The 26931-nt window shown below is 40.4% G+C and overlaps 1 protein-coding gene across 21 annotated transcripts in view; it reads right to left on the bottom strand.

Moving 5' to 3' along the window:
* LOC125878645 (formin-binding protein 1) overlaps positions 1-26931 on the bottom strand; it is a 70490-nt gene that overhangs the window by 31264 nt on the left and 12295 nt on the right. For 4 of the 21 annotated variants that reach the window (XM_049559996.1, XM_049559999.1, XM_049560002.1 and 1 more), the window contains exons 1-5: positions 16963-17095; positions 14942-15057; positions 9574-9630; positions 8651-8798; positions 387-449 (exon numbers count right to left, since the gene is read on the bottom strand). In XM_049559996.1, the coding sequence (XP_049415953.1) occupies positions 387-449; positions 8651-8798; positions 9574-9630; positions 14942-15057; positions 16963-17004 (426 nt within the window). In that variant the 5' untranslated portion in view covers positions 17005-17095. Of the gene's footprint in view, positions 1-386; positions 450-8650; positions 8799-9573; positions 9631-14941; positions 15058-16962; positions 17097-17824; positions 18199-26931 lie in introns of those variants that run through there. The other 17 variants (XM_049559991.1, XM_049559990.1, XM_049560004.1 and 14 more) reach the window with 8 other exon arrangements.

Raw genomic sequence — 26931 nt, 5'->3', positions numbered from 1 at the left:
TAGGCCTTGATGTATTTGATGCATGATTTAATGAATACCTAAAGCAAGTTAAAGCACAAAGCTAAAATGTAGTTATTGTAGTCCTGTGTGTGTTGTTCTCTTTGAAAACATACAAATATAGGCCATGATAAATCAGAATAATGTTCTGATTTATTAAAAAATGTAACTTGCATGATTAAATAATTTTTGATGTTTGAAATAATCATACTAGAAATTAAAATACAGAAGAGTTTTAGTGATAAAGTGAACTGCAGAAGTGTGGTATGAAATAATTAAAAATGTGTTTATGTTCTACTTTCCTCTCTCTCTGAGTCACTGTACCAACAATCATCAATAACTGCTACGAGAGAGCAATGGTAGTAGTGCAAAATAATGGGGTCACTTACTGATTCCAGCTGTTTCCACGAGCTCTCAATGTGTTGCTGTGCCTTACGCCCATCATGGAAGTGCTGTCACAAGAGTTGAGAAAGGAAAAAAAATATTAGAAATATTATCATACAATTCACAAGTTTAGGGGATTATAAAGCAGGTGACCTTGACATAGTAGGGATAATAAATTAGAAGCAATTGAAATGGGAGTCTCAACCATACCATTAAACACTATGGATATTACTCACACTGTGACAGGGAGGTATTAATGTGAGCTGAGAAAGTAGGGCAAATTCAAATAGATACTACACTGTAGCGACATTAAATATTATGACCACATAACCCACAGGCTTAACTCTTGGAGAATTGTAAAAGCCTGAGCATATGGCTGTAAGTCAGTTTGATTGAAGAGCAGTCGAATCAAAACCCACCAGTTTAACACAGGTGCACCAAGAAAGAGCAGTGTTACAACTCCAACATAGATTAAGTAATAATACTAAAAGGCAACTGAGTGAAGGTTTGTACTAAGTATTCCAATAAAATAAAAAAGGTCAAACATACTGTAGATCAAGTAACAATGACAAACAGTGGACTAATATAACAGTGTGGTAAAGCCAAACAGACCCTGCTTTTATGAGGCTGCAAAGTCACATGTCATGTACAGAACATGGTGCCAAAGGCAAGGTTTGTGTTGTTAAAAAATAACTGTCCTCTGTGCTTTCTGCCAGTGCCTAATGCATACATAAAAGATTCACTAATTCCATGAGCTCAGAACAAAACACATGAATGAAATCTGCACATTTCTTTAACAAGGAATATCTAAACAGAAGAGCCTTACAAAAATGTAGTTATTTCTTAAGGCACAACAACTGAAATATGTCAAGAACTACTGAACATGTTCCATTTAAATTTGGTAGACATACTTCTCCCCCCATAGGATGAATTGTAATAACTTTGGTAATCTCCTGACTTTTCCTCTAGTGCTACCATGAGGTCAATATTATAAACTGTCCAATATGTACGTTTATGGACATATACATGCAACAAAAATGATGATCAGCCTCAACTGTTGTGGTTTAATGGTCAGGAAAGTGGGTCAAAAGTCTGCTTGCTCAAAGCCAATTTTTACTTGCCATTATACAAATAGTTTTATTTATTGGCGGTTATCAAACAACAAATACAAAGCAGCGGCAAAGTTAATTGTCATGAAAATTTAATCCCTTTTATTGCCCTTGCTCTTACACTTGAAGCAAAATACACAATATATAGTTTGAGTTTCGCCCATATCCTCTAATGCCACTCTACTAAATTCCTGTTTCCAGGATAACTGAAATGTTCGCTTTCACTTCAGCTCAAAAAATGTGTTCTTTCCCACCACCATTTCCTCAAAAATGCCATATCAGTACTATGCATGCAACTCTCATCAGAAATGAGAAGCATAATAGCTCAAAAAAACGATGTGTTTAGTTCTTTTTTATCACTTTCCTGATCAAGAAAGTGAGCTGCTGGATTTACTGGCCCAATGTGGCATTTTACTTGCCCTGGGTAATCTTTATTGTTAAGCCTTAGCTGTTTTTTGTTTTTAGTGAAAATTAGCAAATGTTAGCATGCTAAAATAAGATGGTAGGAATGGTAAACATTATACCTGTTTAATATTAACATCATCATTGTCTTAAGCTCTTTTGTTAAACAAAGAACACATGTTCTTACTGTTAAAAACACTATACTGATTAACTTCTTTGTGGGTTTTTTGATTATTTTAATAGGTCTGTTATTGGCCTGCCCCTGAATGAACATCTTAACTTGATACATGCAACAGTTGCACCCGAACATGACAGTTACAACCGCTGATGAGAAAGTATACAAAACATAGAAAGGCTAACTGAAAAAGCAAGACCAGTAATGATAAGTTTACACATACCATGAGATAAAACATAGGATGCTCACCAGGAGCCAGATATTGTAATCTAGGGGGAGACACACAGGTCACAGTGGATTTTGGCACCATTAAGTGTGGCATATTCGACAATGGCTAGGTGGCAGCTGCTGGTCTGAACTCACACAGCACACACACTGTGTGTTTTTGTAAAAGGCCTTACTTGGCCTATCTCGCTCCAGGGGACCAGAGCACTTGGCCCGGAGGCAGAGCACATCACTCTACAGCTCTCTATGTGGATCACAGCCAGACACCCGAGAAACACACTGAAGCCCCAATTTTAAACCTTTTTTAAATAGCATTGCAATTACTCATAAAGCATACAAATAATTCCTCCATTTCCTGCAGTCACGTTGATTTGCCAAAGCATCCAAAAAGAATCAAATTAGAGTGAAAATGACACAGACTTGACTATCAATGAGATATCCCCCGGTGACTGCGGAAGCTAGGGTCAGTAGCTGAGCTGAATATCGATGCTGCCATTCAATAACAGAACCAGGCCATTATAAAGAACAGAAAGCTTTTGCTTGTACTTCTCTTGAATTTCAGTGCGCTGGATAGCACAAGGAAGTCCTCAGTATTCTGCGTACTAACTCAGAGGCACTAGCAAGAGATGTGAAATTAATACTGATGTAGGAGGCCCTAAAGGTTAATCTCACCTGTATAACACTGGACGCTGAGAGGAGTTAGTGAGAATGTGCCCTGGTTTACCTCACGTAGTCGCACTTCTCATTTCCCAAAGTTTCGAGGGAAGCTGAGTAAAATAAGGAAGTGCTCCAGTGTTTCAGAGGAAGTATTTCAGCCGTAACAGAAAATGGGACATTGTGGAGCCTTTAGAGTTGGTCCAGGGTCTAATCAGGAGTTTTGTTTTTTCAACCGACCCTGACCTTCAAATTCCTGTTCAATGAGAAGAATTTTATTGAGTGATGAAAACATGTCTTACTAAATGATGATAAGATACAGTGGAGATACCTCGAAGCCTTTTCACGACACGCAGCAGCAGACTGGGTGACATCATTGTTACTGTGGAGCATTCTTTCAACCAAATATTTGTCTCCATAACAACATATCTGAAAAATATCCAGACTTGCGTGCTGTCTGCGTCAACAGATCTTCTGTCACTATGAAGATAAACAAACTACGCTGACAATCTTCCCCAAACAGCTCGATCAGATTCACAAAATCCTGCTGGAGGATGAAGATCTACAGACCGCGACCGAGAAATGAGAGCTCTTTCACTTTCAAACATGATAGAAACGAGTGCATCATCGTTTGTGACAAACAGCCATCTGGCATGCAGGTATAAATGCTGCAGCCATTTAGGCAGATGCTCTGCAGTGTTGGCCCCAGTGTTTAAATTCGTAGACTGCAGGATACCTCTCGGCCCATCCAGCCCTTCTGTTCAACACAACAAAGAGTAGACACATCCCATCTTTCTTTATCCCTCTCAGTAACAGCATGCGACTGCTAGCTCTGTCCAGGACATCTGGGGTACTTCAACAGGTCGCTGACCTGAAGCTGCCACTCTCAGTTACCCAGACACCGCGACAGAGAGAGAGAGAAAAAAAGCGGGACTTAACGTGCTAACAGATTTCTGACTTCAGACTCCAAACTTTAACTACATCGATATGTTAACTGTAATAAAAGGGGACTGGAAAGTATGATTACTATCCATCCAGGCACATTAGATCAGCAGAACTAATGTTTACTTAATAATGAGAAACAGGATGGCTGCCTGTGCTATGACTACATTTTCATAGAAAAAGGACTTACTCTTGCTGGCCCCTGCTCTTGTGCACCTCCTGGTACAACACAGACCACCACACTCCCTCCAGGCACCCTAACAAGCCCCTCCAGGATGTTGCGATCACAACAATTGATGCAAATTCAACCAGTCGCTGTGAATTCTGCCTGACCTTGCAATTTTGTCCAATCACAGCAACTTTTCCACAAGTTTGACCAACCATCATCGTTTCCTATGAGTTCATCAGTTATAGCAGTCACCAACTTAGATCACCAAACCCACTTCCTTGTCTGTGGCTGTGAAGATGCAGAGATGTGCAACACGAACGTCTTCACATTTACCAACAAAAATTACTGCTAAAGATCATACGAGGCAATTCCCTCAAGTACAAAAGCAGGGGTAAACTGTTTTGCACCATGTGCAATGTCGTGGTGGCACACAAACGAAAGTCATCACTTGACCAACACTTTTCTGCCACAAAACACATTGCAAAAAAAAAAAAAAGCCTAAACCTATCGCAGTTTTAAAAAAAAGTTGCCTTGTAATCAGGCATGTTAGGCCGCAACAATCTCTGCCAAAAAAACCCCGCAAAACCCTGGGGGACTAATTAACACAAGGCATAAATAAAAGATGTATTACTAGATAAGGTTATAAACGACGTTACTTCTGTTATAGATTTCAGTCAATCCAGTTCCGAAAGACGGAATCTTTCTCTGCATACACACAAGCACTGCTTCTATTACAGTCTACAGTTTGCCTTATCTGCCACTGTACTCTCTAGTGTCATCCTTGTACCTGACTGAGCTGAGGTGAGACAGACATGCTCTGATAGGGCTGGCTGTGGCATACACTTGGCTGTGGCATACACTCTGAGTGACTCACAAGCTGTCCCTTTCATGTACACATTCATAAACTGAGACATACGGTGAGAGCAAGACAATGTCTGACAAATAAGAGCGGAATGAAAACTTCGCTCCAGCACCACATTTGCACTTGTGAGTTTACATGTGTGAAGAGGTGCACATGTACATCTGTGTGCACATAAACGAGCTTTCACTGATCTGTTAGTCATTCATTGACGTGACTTGGTTCATAGGAATGTGCACCTGCAGTCCAGCACAGTTGTCAACACACATATATTCATTAGGTACCAGAAATAGCCGCAAGTCATACAAGATCTACAGACTGAAGAGATGATTAAACCTCATGAGAGCTCCACTGACTTTTCCTCCTCATGTTTTTACCATTAGGCGACGGTTCAGACGGAGTATTATTGCAGAGGTAATTCATACTGAAGTATTCTGGATTGAGATGTGTATGCAGCAGCTATGGGAAGATCCAACAATCAACCCTCCCTCTCTGCTTCCTATTTGTCCACTCAACACAAGAAGGCATTTGAGGCCACTCAAGAGAGACACATTGTTCCTCCACTGTGCTTGCAGCTCACTTCTCTGCCCCCTACGAGACAAATGAGGACTCTGCCAAACCCACCTAATGATATTTTACAGTGCATTATAGTTTTTAGCTGACTTTTCGTTAAATGTAACACTTAATTTCCATGCCCTGCTGGCTGAATGAGATGTATTCTTTTTTCAATTTTCCTAGTTGGTTGAACATGTCACATCGAAGCAGGATGAGACAGATAGTACTCCCCCAAAAAATATAATTATGTGCTGTGCTGTGGGTGCAAGTGGATACAAAAGAGCACAGGCTGAACTTTCCCTCAAGTGGACTCCTTTAGCAACATGTTATAAATACAGAGTAGTAACATTTGTAAATGTTACAAGGGTTACAGCAAATGGGACATCTCTGGAGGTCGTGCTGAGTCTTTAAGGGTCTTTATCAGTCCTTATTAGAGAGGATACCTAAGCCCTGTGATCAGAGGCCTGGTTAGGACAGCAGCATGCTGACCAAACACCTTATTATGATTCCTCAGCACAATCACAGTCCTGTGAGACTTAGGCCTTTCATCCCATATTAACCCTGCCTGCTCTTCATTATTGCCTATCATACTATTAGGCTACAAACAAGCAATGCTGGTCAAATGAGGTCATGACATATTTTGATGTTCCTTCCTTTACAAATTAAATTTAAAGAATGAAATATGTTTGCATAACACAATAAATTGAACAGTCTGACCTCTAAAGCCAGGTTCCACTTTTGTAAAAACAAGTATATCTGCCCTAAAAGAAAATCCTTTAAGACAACATTCTTGGCCTCACCTCCTGTGCCACCCCAAGCTGAGCTTAGCAAGAGGTTCACTCAGGGAAATAGCAAAGCGAGGTGAGGAGAGTTACAAAACAGCCCCACGTGAGCAACTAAATGAGGTATTATTTTTCTTTCTCCCTCTGGTTTGTAGTTTGGATTTTACCTGTGCAATAAGCTCTCTAAAACCCAGGATGTTTAGGCCCTGACCCTCATCTAATCCCACTGTCTGGAACTGACTGCACAGTTCTGCCTGACACAGACTCAAATTAAAAAGCTGCAACAGAAAAACACAGAGGCCACACCCACACTGATATGTTTCGATTTAAAAAACAGCTTTTTAAAAAGAAAATGATCTCTGTACACACAATAGTTTTAGAAATAATCTCCATCCCTACAAACATGCCTGAAAACACATATCACATGATTATACACGCAATGCACTCTGGGCATTGTCTACTCTTGGTTGATTGCTGAGTGGAAAACAGATTCAATGTCACTGCTAAGAAAATATGGCGACATATTAGAGCAGTGCTGGGAGCATTATCCATCGCACAGGAAGCCATGGCAATGGGACATGAGTATCAACACATGACGGAAAAAATCACAAAAGCTACGTGGACCTGGCTATAGTATTTTGGCTTGCCACATCATGACTGTTAAGACTCAGTTATGAAGGGAACATGAGGATCTGAATCATTGTTTTCAAAAGCCCAGAGTTTTCAAACTGGACGCCAGGTGTAAATGTAGCAATAGTTAGTGTAGTGGAGTTAACAGTTAGTGAGTCTGTGTGGATGTAGCCCAAATGGTAAAAATTAATTTGAATGAAACCAGAGAAAAGAATGACCAGATGCTGGGGAAGTCCTGAGTAATGACGGCTTTACAAACAACTTTCAGAATATTACTTTTTCTAATAGTGTAACAGACAGGCTTACTATGAAACCTTGAATGTTGTAAAAAGAAAAAAGAGTCAGTTTTAATGAAGAGCTTTTTCTTTGTATCTTTGGGCTTGTATCTTAGTAGCCTTTTAACACTTAATTATGTCAAAGAGCATCATTCTCCATCATCATTCTCGATCATTCATGAGAGTCTTTGAATAAAAAATTAAAAAGAAATGAAGCTAAATGGGCTACATTTACCCTACAAGGACACTGTTCTGAATACGACTGAGAAACTATTTGCTCAGTGTCTTTTATATGAAATGATCTTCTGTTCAGAAAAGACACTGAGAGTTATGGGGCCATGCTATGAAGGGAAACTCCCCGGCGCTGGCGAACTGAAGGCTTCTTTAGTCAAGAGCAGCAGACACATGACAAACTAGGAGAACAGAGGGGACACAAGGAGAGAAACAGGGACATCTGTGATTAAAATAGAGGAAAAGTCCAGAGACATGAAGGGGAAGAGGGGTGTCAGAGGGACATCCTGCAGCCTCAGGACAGCACGGGTCTGCCCATGGACCCTCTGTCTGGACACTGGAGATACAGATGCTATGTCAAGCCAAACAAAGCCTGGCTAAACCAAAGCCAAAAGAGCAAAACAGGCCTGGAGGGGGTGGATGAAGCATTGGAAATCCCCGTTCTCTCTGCGTTTTGTTGCAACTAAAACCAAGTTGCAAATCACAACTGATCACTAATAATGCAACCCAGGGCTTCCTGTATTTTGGCAAAGTAGTGAATACAGCAGCAGAGTTGTCACCAGTTGTGCATACTCTACACATACTCTAAAAAAGGTCACTCTGCCTCTGAGCAGCCCTCTGGTTTTGGTTTTCCACTCCAGTTCCCTCAGCTGGACTACCGTGACATAAGAGCCCATGACAGATTTTTCAGAAAGTACTTTTTTTTTCCAGCTGGATAGCTTTCTCTCTGCTCCTCCAACAACTCTATGGATTTTAATGGGCACCACACTGTTATCTATGAATCATGCGCTGCAGGTCCACCGCTCTTCCAAATCACTTTGTAATGGTGAGGACGAAAGTGACTTCAACATTTAAGAATAGTGTGCGGTGCACCAATCTTTTGTAATATGGTTTATAAAAGAGAGAAATAAGCCTCTAATGATAGAGAGACGATGACTTTGTTCCATAAAAAGGACTCAGTCAGTCACGTTCTGCTCTTCTGGCAAGCCTTTGGGTGTATCTATATTTACTCAGCGATGACCTCAGTTCATGCAGAATAGAGTATGCAGAGGGAATGGGCTACTTAATTTCTTGTAAGCCAGTGTGTCTGTTTTCTTTTACAGAATCCACGTCCGTTTGTCTAAAGTTAATGTTTGAGTTAAAACACTGGCATGAGGAGAATGACACAATGATGTGAATAAAATTACAACGAAAGAACTAAAAATAACACGTTGAATTAAAAAAAAGCACAACTTAATGTGAATGTAAAAACATATCTCACCGATTTTCTCTCGGCCTTGAGCTCCTGCAGGTAGCGTGAAAGCTCAGTGATGATTTGAGACGTCAGGTTCTCCGCTATGACCTCGTGTTGACCCGCGTAGTCATTTAATTCGTTAAGTGTCGTCAGGAAGGCTCGACAGAAGGTGTATCTGGTTAGACAAAGGAAGTGACGTCAGAAGAAAGGCAGTATTAATACAGGGACATCTTTAAAGACGAATTTGACGTTCTTGGGAAATACCCTTATGGTTTTCTGGCAGAGATAGGTGAGATACAAAGCTACAGCTAGCATTAGCATATGGTTAGCTTAGCTAAGCACTGAGACTGGAAACAGGAAGAAACAGCTAGGGTTGACAGATTGTCCAATAACAAATTCTGACTGACTGTGAATACATAAACTTCTCATGGGGTGGGGTGGGGGGGGTGGGGGGTGACTCCTCCTCTACATCTCTGCCAGAAAGTGAATACATAATCAGTTTTTTTCAAAATCAGGGTGTCTACAGGCCTCAAACACTTTAATGTAATGCTTTTTAAGACCTTTTCAAGATAAATTTTACCAAATTTAAGACAAATTTGTGAACAAATCACATTTTTCCTATTTAAACACTGCAGTTAAGTATAAAGTTAAGTGGTTTATATGTGGTCCTGAACAGAGGTAGGTTTTATATAGGAACATGATTATTAGAGTGAGGTAGGTTAATCTACATTTTACCAACAGGTAAGTGCAAGTATGAAGTCAAAAACAGTGTCAGGTTCAGTGGTAGCTTTAAAGATTTGAAACAACAGAGATGAAACTTTTTGATGACTTTTAAGGTCTAATATTTGCAAAATTTAAGACATTTTAAGACTTTTAAAGGACCTGCAGTCAACCTGAAAATGTCAAAGTCTTCCTTTAATCTATTTTATGTGCAAGATCTTTCAACTTACTTGCTCTCTTCCTCTTCTCGTGAGTTCTTCTTGGGTTGATACTTCTTTGATAAATTCCTGTGAGGACAAAGAGTTCAGCCTCGTCAGACATTTCTTACAGTATCTTTCCTAAGAGCACAGCCTGCAGACGGGTAGTGCAATCTTCCCATTATATTTCCCTGACACTGCCCTTATGGACCTGCCAAAGGATCATCCTGTACACCATTCAATCCAGCAGAGTGCTTTCTGCTACTTCCACTGCATCCCCCTTTCCTCTCCTCAGGACATAAATCATTGCCCCTCTCCAGAAGTATGCATGCAAAGCCAGTCACCAGAAACAAGCATGCTTTTCTTATGCAGCCATTGCCCTTGTTTTGAGTCTGGCTGCATTTTAGCGACTCGAGATGAGTGCAGCGTGAGGAGAGGGGGAAATAAGATGTTGTGTAAGGATGAAAGAAAACATGTCACTGTAGGAGCCGGAGCTGAATTGGTATTGATGGTAATATCCTGTGAATAACAACCTTTATTATGGTTATGTCTTTCAATGTCCTTCTCTCAACCTAGCGACTGTTGTGCTTTTTGACAGGCTTCAGTAAATCATGTCATGTTTGTATCACTATGACAGTGTGACACACTCACCACCTAACTGTGTTTGAAAGCTACTCTGTCAACAGAATATAATAACATCCACCATGCTCTGATGGATTTGGGTGCAGATTGTGTACTTGTGGCTTAAGGATGCTTTGTCTAATTATAGGGCACTGTTCTCAGTTTAAAATGAACAACCAAGTGGTGCACATCCACCAAAAAACAGACAAACGCAAACAAGATGAGCCATTTATATTTTCAGTAGGACAGAGCTGAATGTTACAACAAAACAATAGGGAGTCATACGTCAATCTTCCAATCCTATTTTATGTCCTACAAGTACAGCGATTGCTTATTATTTTGTTGAGATAAATTCTGTAATAAACATCATGAAATTTTTTAACGATAATTAGTACACCACTGGAAACACAATACTCCTTTTACAACAGAAAAAAATAATCATCCTAAGCCAACGTCAACTGCTTTGAAAGAGCTGATATCAGTCCGTGGTAGTTGCCCTTTTTATGAGATGATAACAGTGTATTCACTGATGGAATCTAAATGCCTCAGTTTGTACAGGGGCATGCAAAATTCCTGCTGAAATAAATAATGCACGCGTTAAAAAAACATGTAGTGTGTGTCTCGCTCTGCTTACATCCCCCACGCCTCTCCTACCCGCCGGTGTTTGCGCTGTTGCTAGGCAGATCTATCAGTCTATCTCTCACCCTGTCCTTCTCACACCATCTCTAATTATAGTGCCAGTTCCCACTAACCCATTCATTCTCTTACAGCCAGATGTCATGTGTCAGACTGTATTTGCCCGCTCACCTCAAAAACATAACAAACTTGTCAAAATTAGGGTAGCAGCTAGCACTTAATTAGGATGATTACACAATGTATGTTTGTGTGTGTCTTTGTCTGGAAGATGATACAGTATGAGTGCATGGCTGCTACATACTGGTTGACACTGTAACCACAGTAAAGACAGACGCCCTCACCCAGTCTCTTTTGTTAGCAGGACTTTATTCCCACTGTGTTATGGATTATGCCAGACTGGAATTTGGGGGAGTAGAGGGAGGAGGAGGCATTAATGCACTGCCCTGCAATGACTAGACTGAAGCATTGTGCATGTTTACACCATTGCAGTGGAAGAGGATTATTCATGGGATTAGTGTAGTGTGGTTAATGTGGTGATAGAAATGGTACAAAGTAGTTCAATAGCCATAGATGACGTTCAATTACCAGAGTAACTCGTAACCTGAGGGCTGAAACTAGCAAACATTTACATGACTGACCAACTGAGTAATAGGGGTGTAAGAAAATCCGGATACACTTGAGTCTTGTGATATTATGTTGAAATATTTACATGCAAAGGTTTGTGGCAATGTTTAATTTTGTGTTATGTTTAAACCCCCCGCTGCTGATAGCAGTGCATCTATCTTAAACTGCTTGACTCTCCCACTTCAGTGTAATAACATACAGCTAGCATTAAAACAAAGAACCTATGAAATAGGCAGAGTTATAAAGGCACATTGCTAGCTCCTAAATTTGGTTTTAAAAAATTGCACAATATCTATTTACCTGCAGTATTGCCATACACTGAATTATAAGCCCCATATCATGATTGGTATCATGATTGGTTTCGTAGTGGCAGTTTCTTGCCAGCATACAGCCCCACTGGATATATTCTCCATTAATGATTTAGTCTGATGACAATGAAAAATTCCAATAATTCACAATAACATTTTTTCAGAACCAAAGGCAATGTCCTCTAGCAGCAAATCTTCACAGTAGAAAAGTTGGAACCACAAAATGTTTGGCATTTTTGCTTAACAAATGACTTAAATCTTTTATCAGTTATCAAAAAAGTTGCGGTTGTTTCTTTGAATTGATTTATTGATTCAATGACGATCATTTCCTGTCCCTGTTAGCCATATCAGTAAGCCAACACTGACAAAACAAAATCTGCCAAACTTTTCCACAGTTATATGGAACGCTGCCATTATCAAGTTTTTAAAAACACCTGTGCCTTACGCATTACGCCATGTCAACATGTCTACTGTGAAAAGGCCTGTTACCTCTGAAGGGAAGGAACAGAAGGAAAAGTCTCCCCAGCAACACAGTGAAGAAAAAAGAGGACTAGATCAAAAGGGGCCAAATTCCATTACTTTATTAGATCTAACAGCCCTGCCTTTCGTTTGGTTTAAGTGTCCCCGTTAGATTAAGCCCCATTTCATGAGCTAAGTTGATTAAAAGGGATAATTAGCCCTGAGGTATGGCCAAGTAGTGCTACAACAAAGAAGCACAGTGTGTTGAGAACACAGGAAAACCCTATGACTCAAGCTATCCTGTCTGTCCGTCCTAATTTCCTCATTTTAGCCTTTTTTTGACATGTGCCTATTTGTGTGTGTGTGTGTGTGTGTGTGTGTGTTTGTGTACTAGATAACAGACCCAGTTGGACAGCGGGCACTCTGTGTAAGCACAGCAACTGAAAACATCCGCACCATCTGTGGAGCTTGAAGTTCAATAAAAGCCAACCTGCCATGGCAAGACATATTGTAGACAGACACTGACTAATTGAATTAATGGATATCTGTACGTTTGTTGTCTGTTACGCAGTATTTGTTGCAATGCTTTACTTTGGCTCCAAAGCATGAACTAAATTAGGAATTAGGGGTGTAACAGTACACAAAAATCACGGTTCGGTACGTACCTCGGTATACAAGTCACGGTTCAGGTTTTTTTGGTACAGTAATGAAAAAAATAGACAACTATTAAATATCTTTTACTTATTGGTAACCTTATTAAAACATACCACCACAGCAGTTAACTCTTTTTACATTTACATTTTTTGAATGAAACAAATATATATAAAATCCTGCTTTTTCACATTGTTTGAATGAAAAATATAAATATAAAAGTGAAAAATAAAATCCTGCTGTTTTTTGTTTTACTCAATTAAAATAAAAAGTATAGTGCAGCTGGTCAGCTTTAAAGCCTGCTCAGATTCAGTTTCACTAGGAACTTACTTAGCTTTCCCACTTTGTTAAAGTGCAGTAAACAAAACTTGCTTATATCTAAAGTGCAGCTTAAACAATTTTACTCAACTCCAATGGCGCTGGTTATTTCTTTAGCGCGATGGTCAGGGAAACGCTCTTTCTTTTTAAACGATGTCGATACTGTAGTTTGCACCAGATTGCTTTTTCTAGTCGTGCCGGTTAACGTTCAAACTCGGGTGGTGTCACTTTAGATGCGTTAGCATGTTAGACGTGTTTCCAAGTACATACCCGACTGCTGTTCTGCAGTGTCGGCACACTGCTTTTGTCTTGTCCACTTCGTATTTTACCCTGAAACCAAAGTGTTCCCAAACGGAGGACTTAAGGTTTGCGGGTGGGTCTTCAGGTTCATCAGGCTCACTTGCCATGTTGTCAAAATGCGAGAATGTGCTGCACAAAGTGAAAGCGGAGATTTACGGTCGGACTCGGTCCGTCACTCAATTATGTCCGTCGGAGAACTAGATATTTTAAATGGTTCGGCTCGCAAAAATGGAATTAAAATAAAACAAAATAAAATAAAATAATATCCTGCGCCCAACAATTCAGTACAGGGTCGTGCCGAACCGAAAGTCGCGTACCGAACGGTTCGACACAAACACATGTACCGTTACGGCCCTATTAGGAATTATCTAGCAGTTGTGCACACGAACAAAAGCTTCCTGTTCATCAGTCACTTGCTTTATAAATTTGACACTGTTTCCCTTATTTCAGATGTTTCCACAAATGTAAACAAAGGGAAAGAATGGAAAAAATATATATATAAACAAAACAGCATTTGTGTGGAAAAAGACATAAATCTGTTTGATATGTGTCTGTATTTAAGCATGAAAAGTAAGGGGGTGCAGGGATATGCTATATGGATAATGCATGCATGTAAACACAAACTACTAGTCCTATTATCTGAAGCTGACTTAAGTTGAGTGGTCTTGGGTTGAGTTGCTATGTGAATACTGGATTGGTTAGTCACTGTGAAATGGGGGGCTGGGGGTCAGTACTTAGAGCATTAGCCATATTGCCAGGCCTCTTTAAAGATGAGGATTTGTGGGTTTTGGGGGTATCTCCTACTGTGTTAGGATGCATGTGGACTTATGAGATGGATTCTCTCCGTGCAGGACTGCTTATGCTCCCATCACTGCCTTTGACAATCAGTGACTGCACCAAAACAGAGTGTGTGTAGGGAGAATTGGAGGGGGCGGGGCCGACACTTGTGGTTGGAAGGGGGAAAAAAAATCTGGGTCAGACCTGGGGTTGATAATGCTGATACCTACTAGTCTCTATGGAAACACAAGCACCACCCCATCCCCCCACAACCTGACTTCCTCTTGCATGAAGCAGAAGCTAGCAACAACAGACAGCGTGCATGCATGAGAGAGAGGGAGACAGAAAGACTCTCTACAGCCCAAAAAAAGAGAGAAAAAGATGGAGCAGTAAACAGACCTCCTCTTCTCGCTTGTTCATATAGATCTACATTTGCACACAGCAATTATGTTTACTAATAAAACACTGCTAATGTATTGCTTCCCATATGAGGATTCTCATTTCAGTTTCCCTCTCCAGAGGGAGGTCAGGGGTCACGGTCAGTTACATAGCAAGCTGCTGATGATTCATTCTCCTGTTTCAAGGACACTTCAGCAGGTCAAATCATGCTGTAGATGGGGGAGGTTCTTCATCTAAGCCACCTGGAAGGACCCTAATTACAACCCTGCAACTCCAAATATGGAGCATAAGTCAGTATGAGCACTCACCTAATTTGTTTTGCATAGTTGGTTTCAATCTCCGATCTCTCTTTAACGAATTTAGTGTACTTCTCCACAAATTCGATCCCCCACTGTGTATGCTTCTCCAAGTTGTCAAACTGATCCTGCAGAAAAGAAGAGGACAATATGATTAAATCACTCAGATACAAAAGAGATAGCAATCTACAAAGTATCAGGTATACAGAAAAAAGGAAGCAAAGTCAAGCGTAATAAAAGATTAAATCACCTCGATGAGGACACTGCACTGTATAGAGGTTGTAATCCTAAATTCAAATGCAATGTGCTAAGTATTAGCAAGCATCCAGCATTTGAGAACAGCCTATAGACGTTCACCTTAATCTTCTAAAAAATTCACCTTATACTCATTTGCTGTTGGAATACTGTCAGGGTTCAACGCTAAGGTTTTTTTCACTTTCCCGGTCGGGCAAGTTGGTCAGAGATCTACTTGCCCGAAGTCAGTTTTTACTTGCCCTATAAACACTGTTTAATTTAAGCGGCTATCAAATAACAAAGACTGCAGTAATTTTTATGTTATGTAATCTTTACTCACACTGTATTTATTAATTAAAACAACATATGTCATGTATTGTAGCTTCATTCCTACACAAAAATGACAGTGTCAGGGCTTAAAGTGAAAAATTTGTCAATTGTTCTCCGTCTATAATTTTGCTCCCTACTTGAGCCATGCCTACCTCTATTTATTTTTCACCCCTCTCTCCAGTCCTGCTATATTAACGCCGGGTTTAATATATTTTGCTTCCATCTCTCTGCCCTGCTCTACTCTACTTCAACGCTACTTAGCTCTCTTTCTACTCTACCAGTAGACTACAACATCCACCTGTTGTACAAAACGCACACAGCAGTGTTTCCCCTAGGATGGAGTTTTAGCAGCGGAGGTGAAGCACACGCATGAAAAATAATTTTCACATGCGTGAAACTTTTTTGTATGCTTGCAAAGCACAGCCTGCTGGGATGTTTCTATGTATCTACTGGCACCAGAAGGGCTCTTTAGGACTAAGTACATACAGTACATTTGTGCACAGTATGAGCAGGTGAAATGTCTGTCTAGCTTACATATGAGGTGTCTCAAGATTTAGGAACATACAATTTTATTGAATATAATAAAAGTTAAAAGTCACTTGACATGCTGCCGTTTTGTGCTATGACCTATTTAAGTGTTGGAAGTTGTTATTTACGTGACAACGCCTGAACGCAACACAAGCTCAGCACGAGTGCCGTGCTACGCTGCTTTGCGAGCAGTTACGCTGCTGTGTGAGCAGCGTAACTGCAGTTTGTTGGTTATTTACACACTGTCCATTTCCATAAGCACGTTTTAAAATACATTTATTTTATCAATCAGTTATTAACTTTTACTATTTTTAGCAACTTGCCCGATCAGGCAAGTGAGTTGTTAGTTTACATGCCCGACCTTGAGTTTTACTTGCCCCGGGCAATTGGGCAATCCTTATTGTTGAGTCCTGACTGTCAATCTGCATTTCCCCAACCAAAGAATTCAGACATATGGGTGTCTGTCAACATGTTTCCTGATCAGACAGCAGGTTCTGACCTGCTCTCAAGGCTACAATTTAAACACCTTCAAAGGTGACACTTCCTGACCTACGACTGACACTGTCATTTTAAGTTACAGATGTGACAAGCAAGTTTTCACTTGATATCCTTTATACAATACGTAATAAGTGAGGTCTGTTTCAGAGGGTGTAGTGTAGTTCATAGTAAAAACAGGCGCCAACACTACTGATAACCAAATACAGCTGTTGGGGCCGAACTCATTATTCATTTGTTCATGACTTGTGAGGAAAAAATGAGCCTCTGCTTGGCTGAGGTCTTGTCTTGCAATTTATCTGTTCAAAAAAGAAAGATAGCATTTTCATCCAGGATATCAATGAACACACATACTACAGCTAATCTTTACTGATGATCATGTGGCTACTTTCAAAACATCTACTCACGACAGTGTGATTTTAAGGTGAACCAAAAAGAAAATTGACCTTGGTGTAGCTCCAACAGTCCCCCATCCTCTCCTCCACCATGTCTGGAGTCTTCCTGAGTCCAGCTAGTAGTTTCTTAAGCCAGCACACTAAGCATACAAAGTGTCAGCTTGGTAGGGGCCGTCTGATTCTCTTAGCAAACTACACCATGTACTCTGTGGCTGCTTGAAGCATCTCTGCACTAAAAGCACTTTCATATCAAAGATACAGGAAGCGGTTGTGGTGATAAAAAGTTCGAGAGCTGTGCTCTGGCCTCCGCAGTAGTGCAGCACTTTAAGGTATCTTTATTTAACTTTGTTGTTCGAATTAGTTGCTCAAGTTTCAAGATAATATACCACTGTAGCTTTACTGAAATCACACATTGTCTAAAGTTCAATGAAATCTCTTAAATACCTTTGAAGTAGCACTCACAAATTAAACGACTCCCAATTAAATCACTCAAGTACAACAATAGAGAGCACTCTGAGTGGGCTTTCCAGCCTGCTTTGTTAGGCATTTTCAATGAGCAATCACTCATCAACAGGCCACTCAACAGAAGAATGACAAGATAAAGCCAAACAATTAGACTTTTTACTTAAATAATGAGGCGACTCCTCGGCAGCCTTCATTCCTGTTTGTTTCTCTGTCCTCAAGACACCTATTTTTCTTGTTTCTACAACAAGCATTTCCCTTTAATGCCCAAGAGCATGCTTACTCTCAGACTTATTAGTGACAGTTAGTCATCAAACAGCATTTGCTTCATTATCACTGGTAGGCACCGACCATTCATAGAGAAAAATAGACAACAATCTGCAAACGTCACTGCAGCCTCATCATGCACATAAAACCCTCCACTCTCTCCCACACACATAACTCAGATTACCCTTTTTTGCAGGGGCACCATCTTATCCAGAGTGTCTCTGTGTGGACCGTGTACCCTCTTGAAATATCCAAATCCAGAAAATGTCCATCCAACTCCAAAGCAGAACAACAAAAGGCTGAGGTTAGGTTAAAGAGGGCATCCACGAGACCATTTCCAAGCTATTCAAAGCGAAGCAAGTGCAGATTAGTGTCTGGGTTTGGAACAATGTCCGCTGATCCCACTCCCACACAGTAACAAAAGAAACTGCACAGTTGTAGCAAGTAATTCCCGATTGTTTGAAAGAAGCAAGAATCCAAGAAAACAGGAGAGGAACCGATGTTGCACTGGCTCCCTCACACAAACACTCTGAATCTGAGGCCACGGCTGCCCACAGCATTCAGGCTTAATGCTCCATCAGGCGTAAGGTGGAATAAGTGGGATGGGAGAGGAGGACAGTGTGAGAGAGAGAGCGGAAAAACACAGTGAGGGGGGCTGAAAGGAGTAGAAATGACAGGAGAGGCGGGATTACATGGGAGGGGATTACATTTAGGGAGTTGGGGGTGGGGGGGTGGGGGGGTGGACTAGCAATTGCTGCTGGGACATCATAAATTCTTCATTTCACCATATTTAAAATAATATGATATATAGGTACGTATAAAATTGAGGTTATGATCTGCAACATGATGAGTCATTCTGAGCTCATGAATCTTTGCTGACATCAGATGGGATAGTCGTTGCTTGAGTAAAATGGAAAATCCATCACCAAAGCAATTCGCCAGCTCCAAGAGAAAGAGCCGATTAATAAATTATGAATCTGAGTGAGGCAACTATCAAAGACAACAACACATTATGTGGAAGTGTGTCGGATGCAAGCACACAGTTTTCTAGTCTCCATGCTGTATTACATTAACCTCCTCCAATTTAAACTTGTAAAGTATGTAACCCTGTACCTGTTGTAAATGATTTGGCACTGGTCATAGAAAACAGATCCAGTGACAGGAATGTGTGAGCAAAGAGGACAAGCATGCAATCTCGGAATCCATCGGCTATCGGTCTAACAACCATAAAACTCTGGAGGCAGCAGCAAATATTTCGGAAGATCCAGTCTTCAAGTGGATACCTGGGCCAAGACTTCCTCTGTCGTGTGCTACTTGTTTCAACAAACCTCTCTATAGAAGGTTGTTTGTATAAGAATGAAGACTGAATTAAAGAAACATCACTGTCAGAGGATAGCTGATGAGTTCTCAGAATGCATTTCAGCCAGGAGTGTCAGTAAAAACTGTTAGTCGGTAAACCACCGAGAATATTTTTGACACACTACTCTTTAGTTTACTGCACTGAATACCACCCGCATCTAGTGGGAGCTAGCAAATAGTGCCGCTTATTTGGCGACCCAACAGTAGCATGGAAACACTATGCCCATCCTTCGGTCTCCCCTGTGGTGGCCCCAGTGAGTAAGCAGCTCAAATTTGAGCTATAAGCCCCATTTGGCATTGTTTACTATGATATCACTGTTAGCTCTGTTAGCAGCGTCAGCAGCACAGCTACTGGTGCTAACGTAGTTAACAATGCTAAAGGGATTTTGCAGCTCAAAATGAAGCTGCTTATTCATTGGGGCTCGCTTGGGGGAGATATGATGGTGGCCATCATGTTTCTGCATGAACTTCCACAGAAGTTTGGGGTCCCCAAACTTTGGGGTCCCCCAGGGGTCAATTTTAGGTCCAACTCTTTTTAATCTCTACATGCTTCCTCTGGGGGACGTCATCAGGAGGCACAGCATCAGCTTTCATAGTTATGCTGATGATATGCAACTGTACATCGCCGTGTCTCCTGATGACACAGGGCCAATTGATGCCCTTTTTAACTGCATTTTAGATATAAAGTCATGGATGGCAGCGAATTTCCTGCAGCTCAACCAGGACAAAACAGAGGTTTAAGTCACTGGTCCTGAAGGCCAGAGAGAGAAACTTTTACCAAAACTACAGGATTTTAAACCAACACAATCTGTAAAAAATCTGGGTGTGATTTTTGACTCTGAGCTCTGTTTTATTCCACATATTAAAAACATAACAAAGGCAGGTTTCTACCACCTTAAGAATATAGCCAGAGTCCGCCCGTTTCTCTCTCAGGCCAGCACGAAGGTGCTGATGCATGCTTTTATCTCCTGTAGGTTAGATTATTGTAATGCACTGCTCTCTGGTCTTCCCAAAAAGAGTATCTCAAATCTACAATTATTACAGAATTCAGCTGCACGAGTGCTGACGAGGATCAGAGGGCGGGAGCAGATTACACCAGTTTTAAAATTGCTGCATTGGCTCCCTGTGCGTTTCAGGATCGATTTTAAGGTTCTTTTATTAGTTTTTAAATGTCTGTCTTAACGGTCTTGGGCCTTCTTATTTATCTGACCTGCTTTTACCATATCAACCCTCGCGGACCCTGAGGTCCTCCGGCATCGGCCTTTTAACCATACCACAAGTTCGGACTAAAACACACGGGGAGGTGGCATTTAATTATTATGGCCCCCGATTGTGGAACAGCCTGCCGGAGAAACTCAGAGCTGCAGAGACTGTTGATGTTTTTAAAAAGAGGCTCAAGACTCATCTTTTTAATCAGGCTTTTAACTGATCTCTCTATTTATCTATTTTAAATTCCTCTTATAACCGATTTATCCATAAATTATCTATTTTTTATTTATTTTATATATTCTTACCCTTCCTCTTTTTACGTTCTTATCTCATTTCACCTTTATCTTTTGTTATTTTAGTTAGCCTATAGGTTTTAGTTTTGATGCATTTTATGTCTCTGTTTTAGATCATTCTTACCTAGCTACTAACTCAATTTTATGAGCTAAATAGCTTTTTGTTGGGTGGGAGGGTTGGGTTTTCTCTTTTCTTTTTGTTTTCTGTTTGGATCTTTGTTGTTTTTAACCTCTGTGAGGCACTTTGTGTTACTGTTGTATGAAAAGTGCCATATAAATAAAGTTGATTTGATTTGATTTGAAGTAGTTCCCAAATGAGCAGCTCCACTAGCTAGTACCTCAGTGTGGTGAATAGTGCAGAGCGGCCAAGGTTAGCTAACCAGTGGAGAGTGGAGGCAGTTGGGCACTGTGTTTAATGCTAAAAATTTAAAATATCATATTATGTGAATTTGTGCTTAGTTTTTTTGGTCTTCTTTGATTGTAGACTAAATATTTTGGGAAGGTTGGGCTGTTCTTTGGACAAAACATACTACTGCATGTTAAATTGGTCTGGACATTTTTTTAGCAAACTATTGACCGAAGAAGTGTCAATCGTGAAAATATGAGCGCTGAAAATAATCATTAGTTGGAGCCCAAACAAATCACAAATCAATTCTAGTTGGAAATGATGCAGGGGTGATGGGAGTTCATTTAGCATCTGTGAGAGCTTGTTATCATTAAAAAAAACATTTTAAATCAAATCCATTCACATGTTTCAATGTAGCTCTCCATCAGTCTTAGTTGTTTTCCTGGCTGTGATCTTGACTATGAACATAAAAAGTTCAAAACCTAAGACAGAGGTAAAGAGGAAACTGTAAAGCAGCAACATGATAAGAACAGTTTCCTTTTGGTAAAAATACTTTCAGTTGGAAAAGATGAATTTCAAAAATGTGAATTAAATTAATCCTTTTTGCAGTTACTCAAGTTAGTGTGTGATCAACATGCAAAGTATACAGTGTCCGGCATTCTGTCACAGTTGGCTGAACAGTTACTAGACGCATATTCAAACCTGCAAAGGAATTTCTGTAAAACCTCCTCCTATGGCCCCCCATACTAAAGACTAATAACTCCTGCTCCAACTCCAGACTTGCTTCCATTCTGTCATTTGTGGCCTCTGACACCTGACCTTGTTCCTGCAGGAGGGAATAAGTGGGGGATCTCTTCAGGAAACGAACCAGCCCCACTCTGCTTGTTATTTCAGGACACAATCCCACTAACTGTGATGCATGTACTATTGTGGTAGTACATGAAGGAAAATAAATACAAGTGTGTACAGCTAAATATTTTTTTATTATCCAGGAAATGGGAAACAGGTTCAAACAGAGAACAAAGGACACACTTAGCAGTTACTAAATATATGTAGGTTGCCCATGTGCTGTAAGAAAACAAATAAATGCTTGTTTAAGGATCAGCCTCCTGACCTCCAACTGGTGATGGAGATTATGGTGCAGTTTAATGTATTAGACTACCAGTTAATCTGAACTAATGCACATTATTTAGCAACCATTCCAGATCGGATCTCACTGACCTGCATCCCTACAGCACAGAGGTTTTCTCTTTCCTCTCAGTTTAACATAGGCAAAGCACAAACACAAGGACAGGGAAACAACTGAGGTGAGCCTAGTGCATGTAAAGGCAGTCTCGTATTAATCCCATATCCTGGTCATCTTCTATGGGAGTAAAGAAAAGGCTGTACAGCAGGGATACTCAACTTTCTTTGCCCAGGGGGCCATTTTTGCAAGTTCATAAACGATCATGAATAATACTTATCAGTATATATAATAAATGAATGGCTTCTTTACAACCTTTCAGTGTTTGCTGTCCTCATTCATCTCTGTCAAGAGGCAAATCCAACTGCCAAGCACAAGACAGGTGCACACAGGGTGTGCTCTTTGCCCGGACTACTATTAGGGGGTGTGGGGGATCCTTACCTGATGCTTCTTTTGGATGAACAACCCTAATTCTTATGCTTTTTTTTAATGTACTCTCATACCTTAATTATAGGGCTGTACCCGACTCAGAATTATGTCAGTTGAATCACTCCACAGCAAAATCTGGGGACCAAAACATTCCCAGAAATACATTGCACAGCGCAAAAAAAAAAAAAAGAAAAAAAAGGACTGCTCGACAAAGTAATCTCAGTCAACTGAGAGGTGTCCGACTGATGAATTTATTGACTAAAGACTATCGACGACTGAATTTCCAACTTTCAAGGGGCAGCCCTACTTATTTACATCCAAATTACAAAAAAAATGCCAGCGTGAATCAATTAACTTTCATTGTGCATTAGGAAATGGTTGAAGGGTCCCCCGGCACCCTGTCGTTAGTTAAGTGTCACTATTGTAAGGCTTCAAATCCTGAAATATTTCACTTTAAAACTCATCTACAGAATGTGAAGAAGACGAAGTATGCATAACTTCCTTTCCTTACACCAGTACCCTTCCCAGCCTGTATTCTTCATTGTCAGAAAAATGTCGAGATGCTCAACACCGAATGTAGTATTTGAGTACCACAGTCAAAGCAGGTAAATTCCTATGTAGCTTCCTGTCCTTCTCCTTTCCACCACAGAAGGCAGTGCAGAGCAATAACACTAGTGCTAACACTACTGCTGCTGATGTATGTGTTTTTTTTTTATCCCCTGTTGGTTTCAAAGACACAAGGTCTAGAATAAATGGAGCATGTTGAAGGAACAGTTCTCTGACCTGACCACAAATTTCCTAAGGACCGATGAGTTTCATAAAATAATGCACCTGTCATCCTCGGAAGCAAGATGATTCATGATGCAAGAATACAGACAACACTACATAACAACTATTTGGCATAGTCATCGCCGTTTAAGATAGGATAATAGGTACAATAATGAAATCAGGAACTTAAAAAACAGATCCTGCGTTAGATTGCAAAGCGAGTAGATCCATTTTTCAATTAGATTGGTGATAACAGGATTTTACTGTTTTTAAAACCTTTAAAAATGCTCCTGGGTACGGTTCTTGGTTTATTACAGCCTTAACACCTCTGCAGAGGTCGGTTTGCTGCTCTGATGATCACAGCAAAAATCAATGTGCCATTACAAACACAAGTGAGGAGGAAAAGGGGAGTCGTATCACTGGTAGACCGAGGGGAATGAACAGGCAACAGCAAATTGCTGACTTAAAAGTTAAAGAGATGTAAATGCAGATGTGAATCAGCCATCACTTTAAAAAAAAACAAAAAAAAAAAAAACGCTCAAATATAATACATGTATAATGTTTCACATACAAATTTCTGTTTGTCCTTTAAAAGATGCCTGCAACTAAGCAGACCTGACTTTTTATCAGAAATGTAATAACCTTTCATTTATCAGAATTTAATCAAAAAATATTCTTGGGAGAAAAAGTCTCAACAAAAACATCTCATTAATTTAATTGGTGGTATAGTAGGAGGATTTCACAGATGGATGCATAGTGTGCCTGATTAGTAAGGGTACAGGATTGACATATGAACTGACCCAAACATAAAACTGATAGAGATTGCATTTGTGGCTTTACTTTCATGAAACCATTACTCTGATTAATACAACCGTTAACTTAAACACATTTAGATTTAAAATAAAATAACAATGTCCCAGTGCTCAAAGTTCTGTTGCAACTATGAACTATTCCTGCAAGGACTGCAAAAATGTAACCTTCCAATACTTGGCTTCAGTAAGTTTAAAGCTTTGCAAACTTAGCTTTCAGCTTTCAGATTGCATCACAGTGGCATCTATATAAAGTCTAGCCTCTGACAGGAAACCTGTTGAGATGAATAAAAGCTGATCCCACGTTAAAGTAGGGGGGAAACCCACAAAGACTGAGGGGACAGATGTTCTGCTGGAGGGAGGACAATGGGCCAAGAGGCCTATAGATGCTTTTGTCTTTTCTATTTAATGGTTCAATGTGATGAGCAGCGATAGTAGGTTAGGGTGGTGGGTATGGGGTTGAGCAGAAAGTTTGAGTCAATTTTTTAAGAAAAGAAAAACAAGTCAAAATTTTCTGATTCCAGCTTCTTAAAAGTGATTATGTTCTGGTTTCTTTGCTCCTCTATGACAGTAAACTATTTGGGTTATAGACAAAACAAGACATGAGGAGATTTGGGAAACACTGATGAGCATTTTCCACCATTTTATGACATTTGATAGAAGAATATAATCGACAGATTAATTGACAGTGAAAATAGTTGTAAGTTGCAGTCTGCTGTGTCAGACACAATGTATGTCCTGATTGCGTCATACCCATACATCCATTCAGTGTTGGTAAAAAGAGAAGGTGGTTTCAGCGTGGTTTTTATGTTCTTGCTTACCAGAACCATCACGGCACAACATGAATGAGTTATTTCAGGAACCTCATTAGCTAACAAACCCCAAACTGCAGTGAGAATGAGAAGGGCGAGGAAGAAACTGCATTCAACCAAAAGTGGTCATTAGGCTGCGAGGGTGCTGCCAGTTCAAATAATAAACTACCCAATTGTTCTTGCAAAACTAGTTCTGCCTCACTGAATAAAGCAAAGCGGCAGAAAATGTTTAATGCTTTGGAGTAATTATCAAAAGCCTTACTGACTGCAGCAGACACACCAGAGATATGACTCAGTGAAGTAACGCGGAGCCACTGAAATCAACTGTGTGGTCTATGAGTTGGTCAATGCTGCGCTTCACTATGACTCGCGACAGTGGGCGTCCAGCAGCAAGAACAAATATTTGGGGGAGATGCCAAGCCCTCTCTCAAACACACATCAGGCTTTGTGCGAGAAAGCGGGGCGGAACAATGCATCCATAGCCCGGTGTAACCCCCGTGTCGGAGAGGAGTCACAGGAAAGGGGACAGTGGCCTCGCACACACAAACGCGCTCATGCACACACATAAACAAAGAGTGCTGATCATGTGCTTGACCACTGAATAGCAGCCCTCAGCTATTTGTCTTTGGGTTATTAAAGTTTGAGAAGGGTTTGTCAGCCCCCTGCCCAACCACCCTAAATGAGGGTTTAGCACATGAATTCAAAGACACTTTAAACTTGTGTAAAAATTAGCCAGTGCAACAAATAAATCTTTCTTTCTACATGGGATGAGTTTAAAAAAAATTGATTTTATTTTCATTTTTGTCATATACTGTTGTAAAATAGCTAAATACAGACCAATTACTAATAACAGAGCTGACATTTGTGTAGAGACTTTCACTATTACTACTGAGGATCAGTCATCAACTGCCTGATGTTGGGTGACATCTATGCAAAATATTCCTCTAACAGAACAAAACAAATAGGAAAATATGAGTACAGCCTCACACACACAATCCTTCTGCAAAATATGAGCAGCTGTTTGGGGCAGTGGGTGACCTTACGTGGAAGAGCTCTTGTTTGCATGCCATGTACATATTTATAGAAACAACGCCTCTGCCGGTCTGAAACTTAAGAATGTGTGTTGGCATATGCACACACGTGTAACATGCTTCTTTGCTCATAAAGCATTTCTTCTCTGTGCTTGTCTGTGAGCGACCCCCATTGCTATTTAATCCCTCTACCTCTGTCCACGTCACTTAGCCGTATCCTGTATGAGTAGTCGGTTTGCTCTGTAAGAAGTACTAGTCCTTATTGTGGCAGTTAAGCAACAGGAAATTGCTGTGTCTCACTTGTGAGTCATAGTAACTGGAAGGGTGGTCAACTCATTCATGGACTTAAAAAGAAACTGCAGGACTCATTTAGGCATTTGTCTTGTAAAAGTCTTATGAGCTTGTGTCTAACGAATGCTTTACAAAGCACTGTGACAATGGTATACACACCACAGAAATTCTATGACTGGCACACAGCCTTTGTTGCTTGATGACACTGTTTGAATGGAAAGATTCGTTCAGCAATTTTACATCTCTGCTCACTTACAGCACTTGTCATCTTCATCTGCAGTAGCACCTGCAGATACTCTTCGTCAGGGCTCAGCTGGCATTCCTCCTTTTGCTCCTCCATTTCCGATTTAACAGAACGAACATTGTCCAAGAAAACAAAAAACTCACTTCTCCTGCGCAATATGGTCACGGTTTTTGTGCGACAACTAAGTAGAAAAAAGCAGCTCCAGGGGAGTTTAATCCATCTCAGAGGGGTACAATGCAATAGAGGAATAAGTTTTTGTCAAGCAGTGTAGTCTTAAGAGATGTAAGATCCTGCAAATAGTAACGCAAAGACTGGATCCAAAAACATCATGTATCCTGATATTCAAAGAACATATTCATCAGACGAAGCACACCAAATGCAGGCAAAACAAAAAGTCTAGTGAAAAGGAACAACTGAAATGTTGTAAGTAACCAGCACAGAACTTGATTAAATGACGCTGTCATTAATCTGATTACTACACCTCCCGTCTAACTACCTTAACCACCCAATAGGATGC

Source organism: Epinephelus fuscoguttatus, linkage group LG18 (assembly GCF_011397635.1).
Source record: "Epinephelus fuscoguttatus linkage group LG18, E.fuscoguttatus.final_Chr_v1".
In the NCBI taxonomy this organism is placed as follows: Eukaryota; Metazoa; Chordata; class Actinopteri; order Perciformes; family Serranidae; genus Epinephelus; species Epinephelus fuscoguttatus.
The sequence above is the reverse complement of the archived record's forward strand: the minus strand, read 5'-3'. Positions and strand labels throughout refer to the sequence as shown.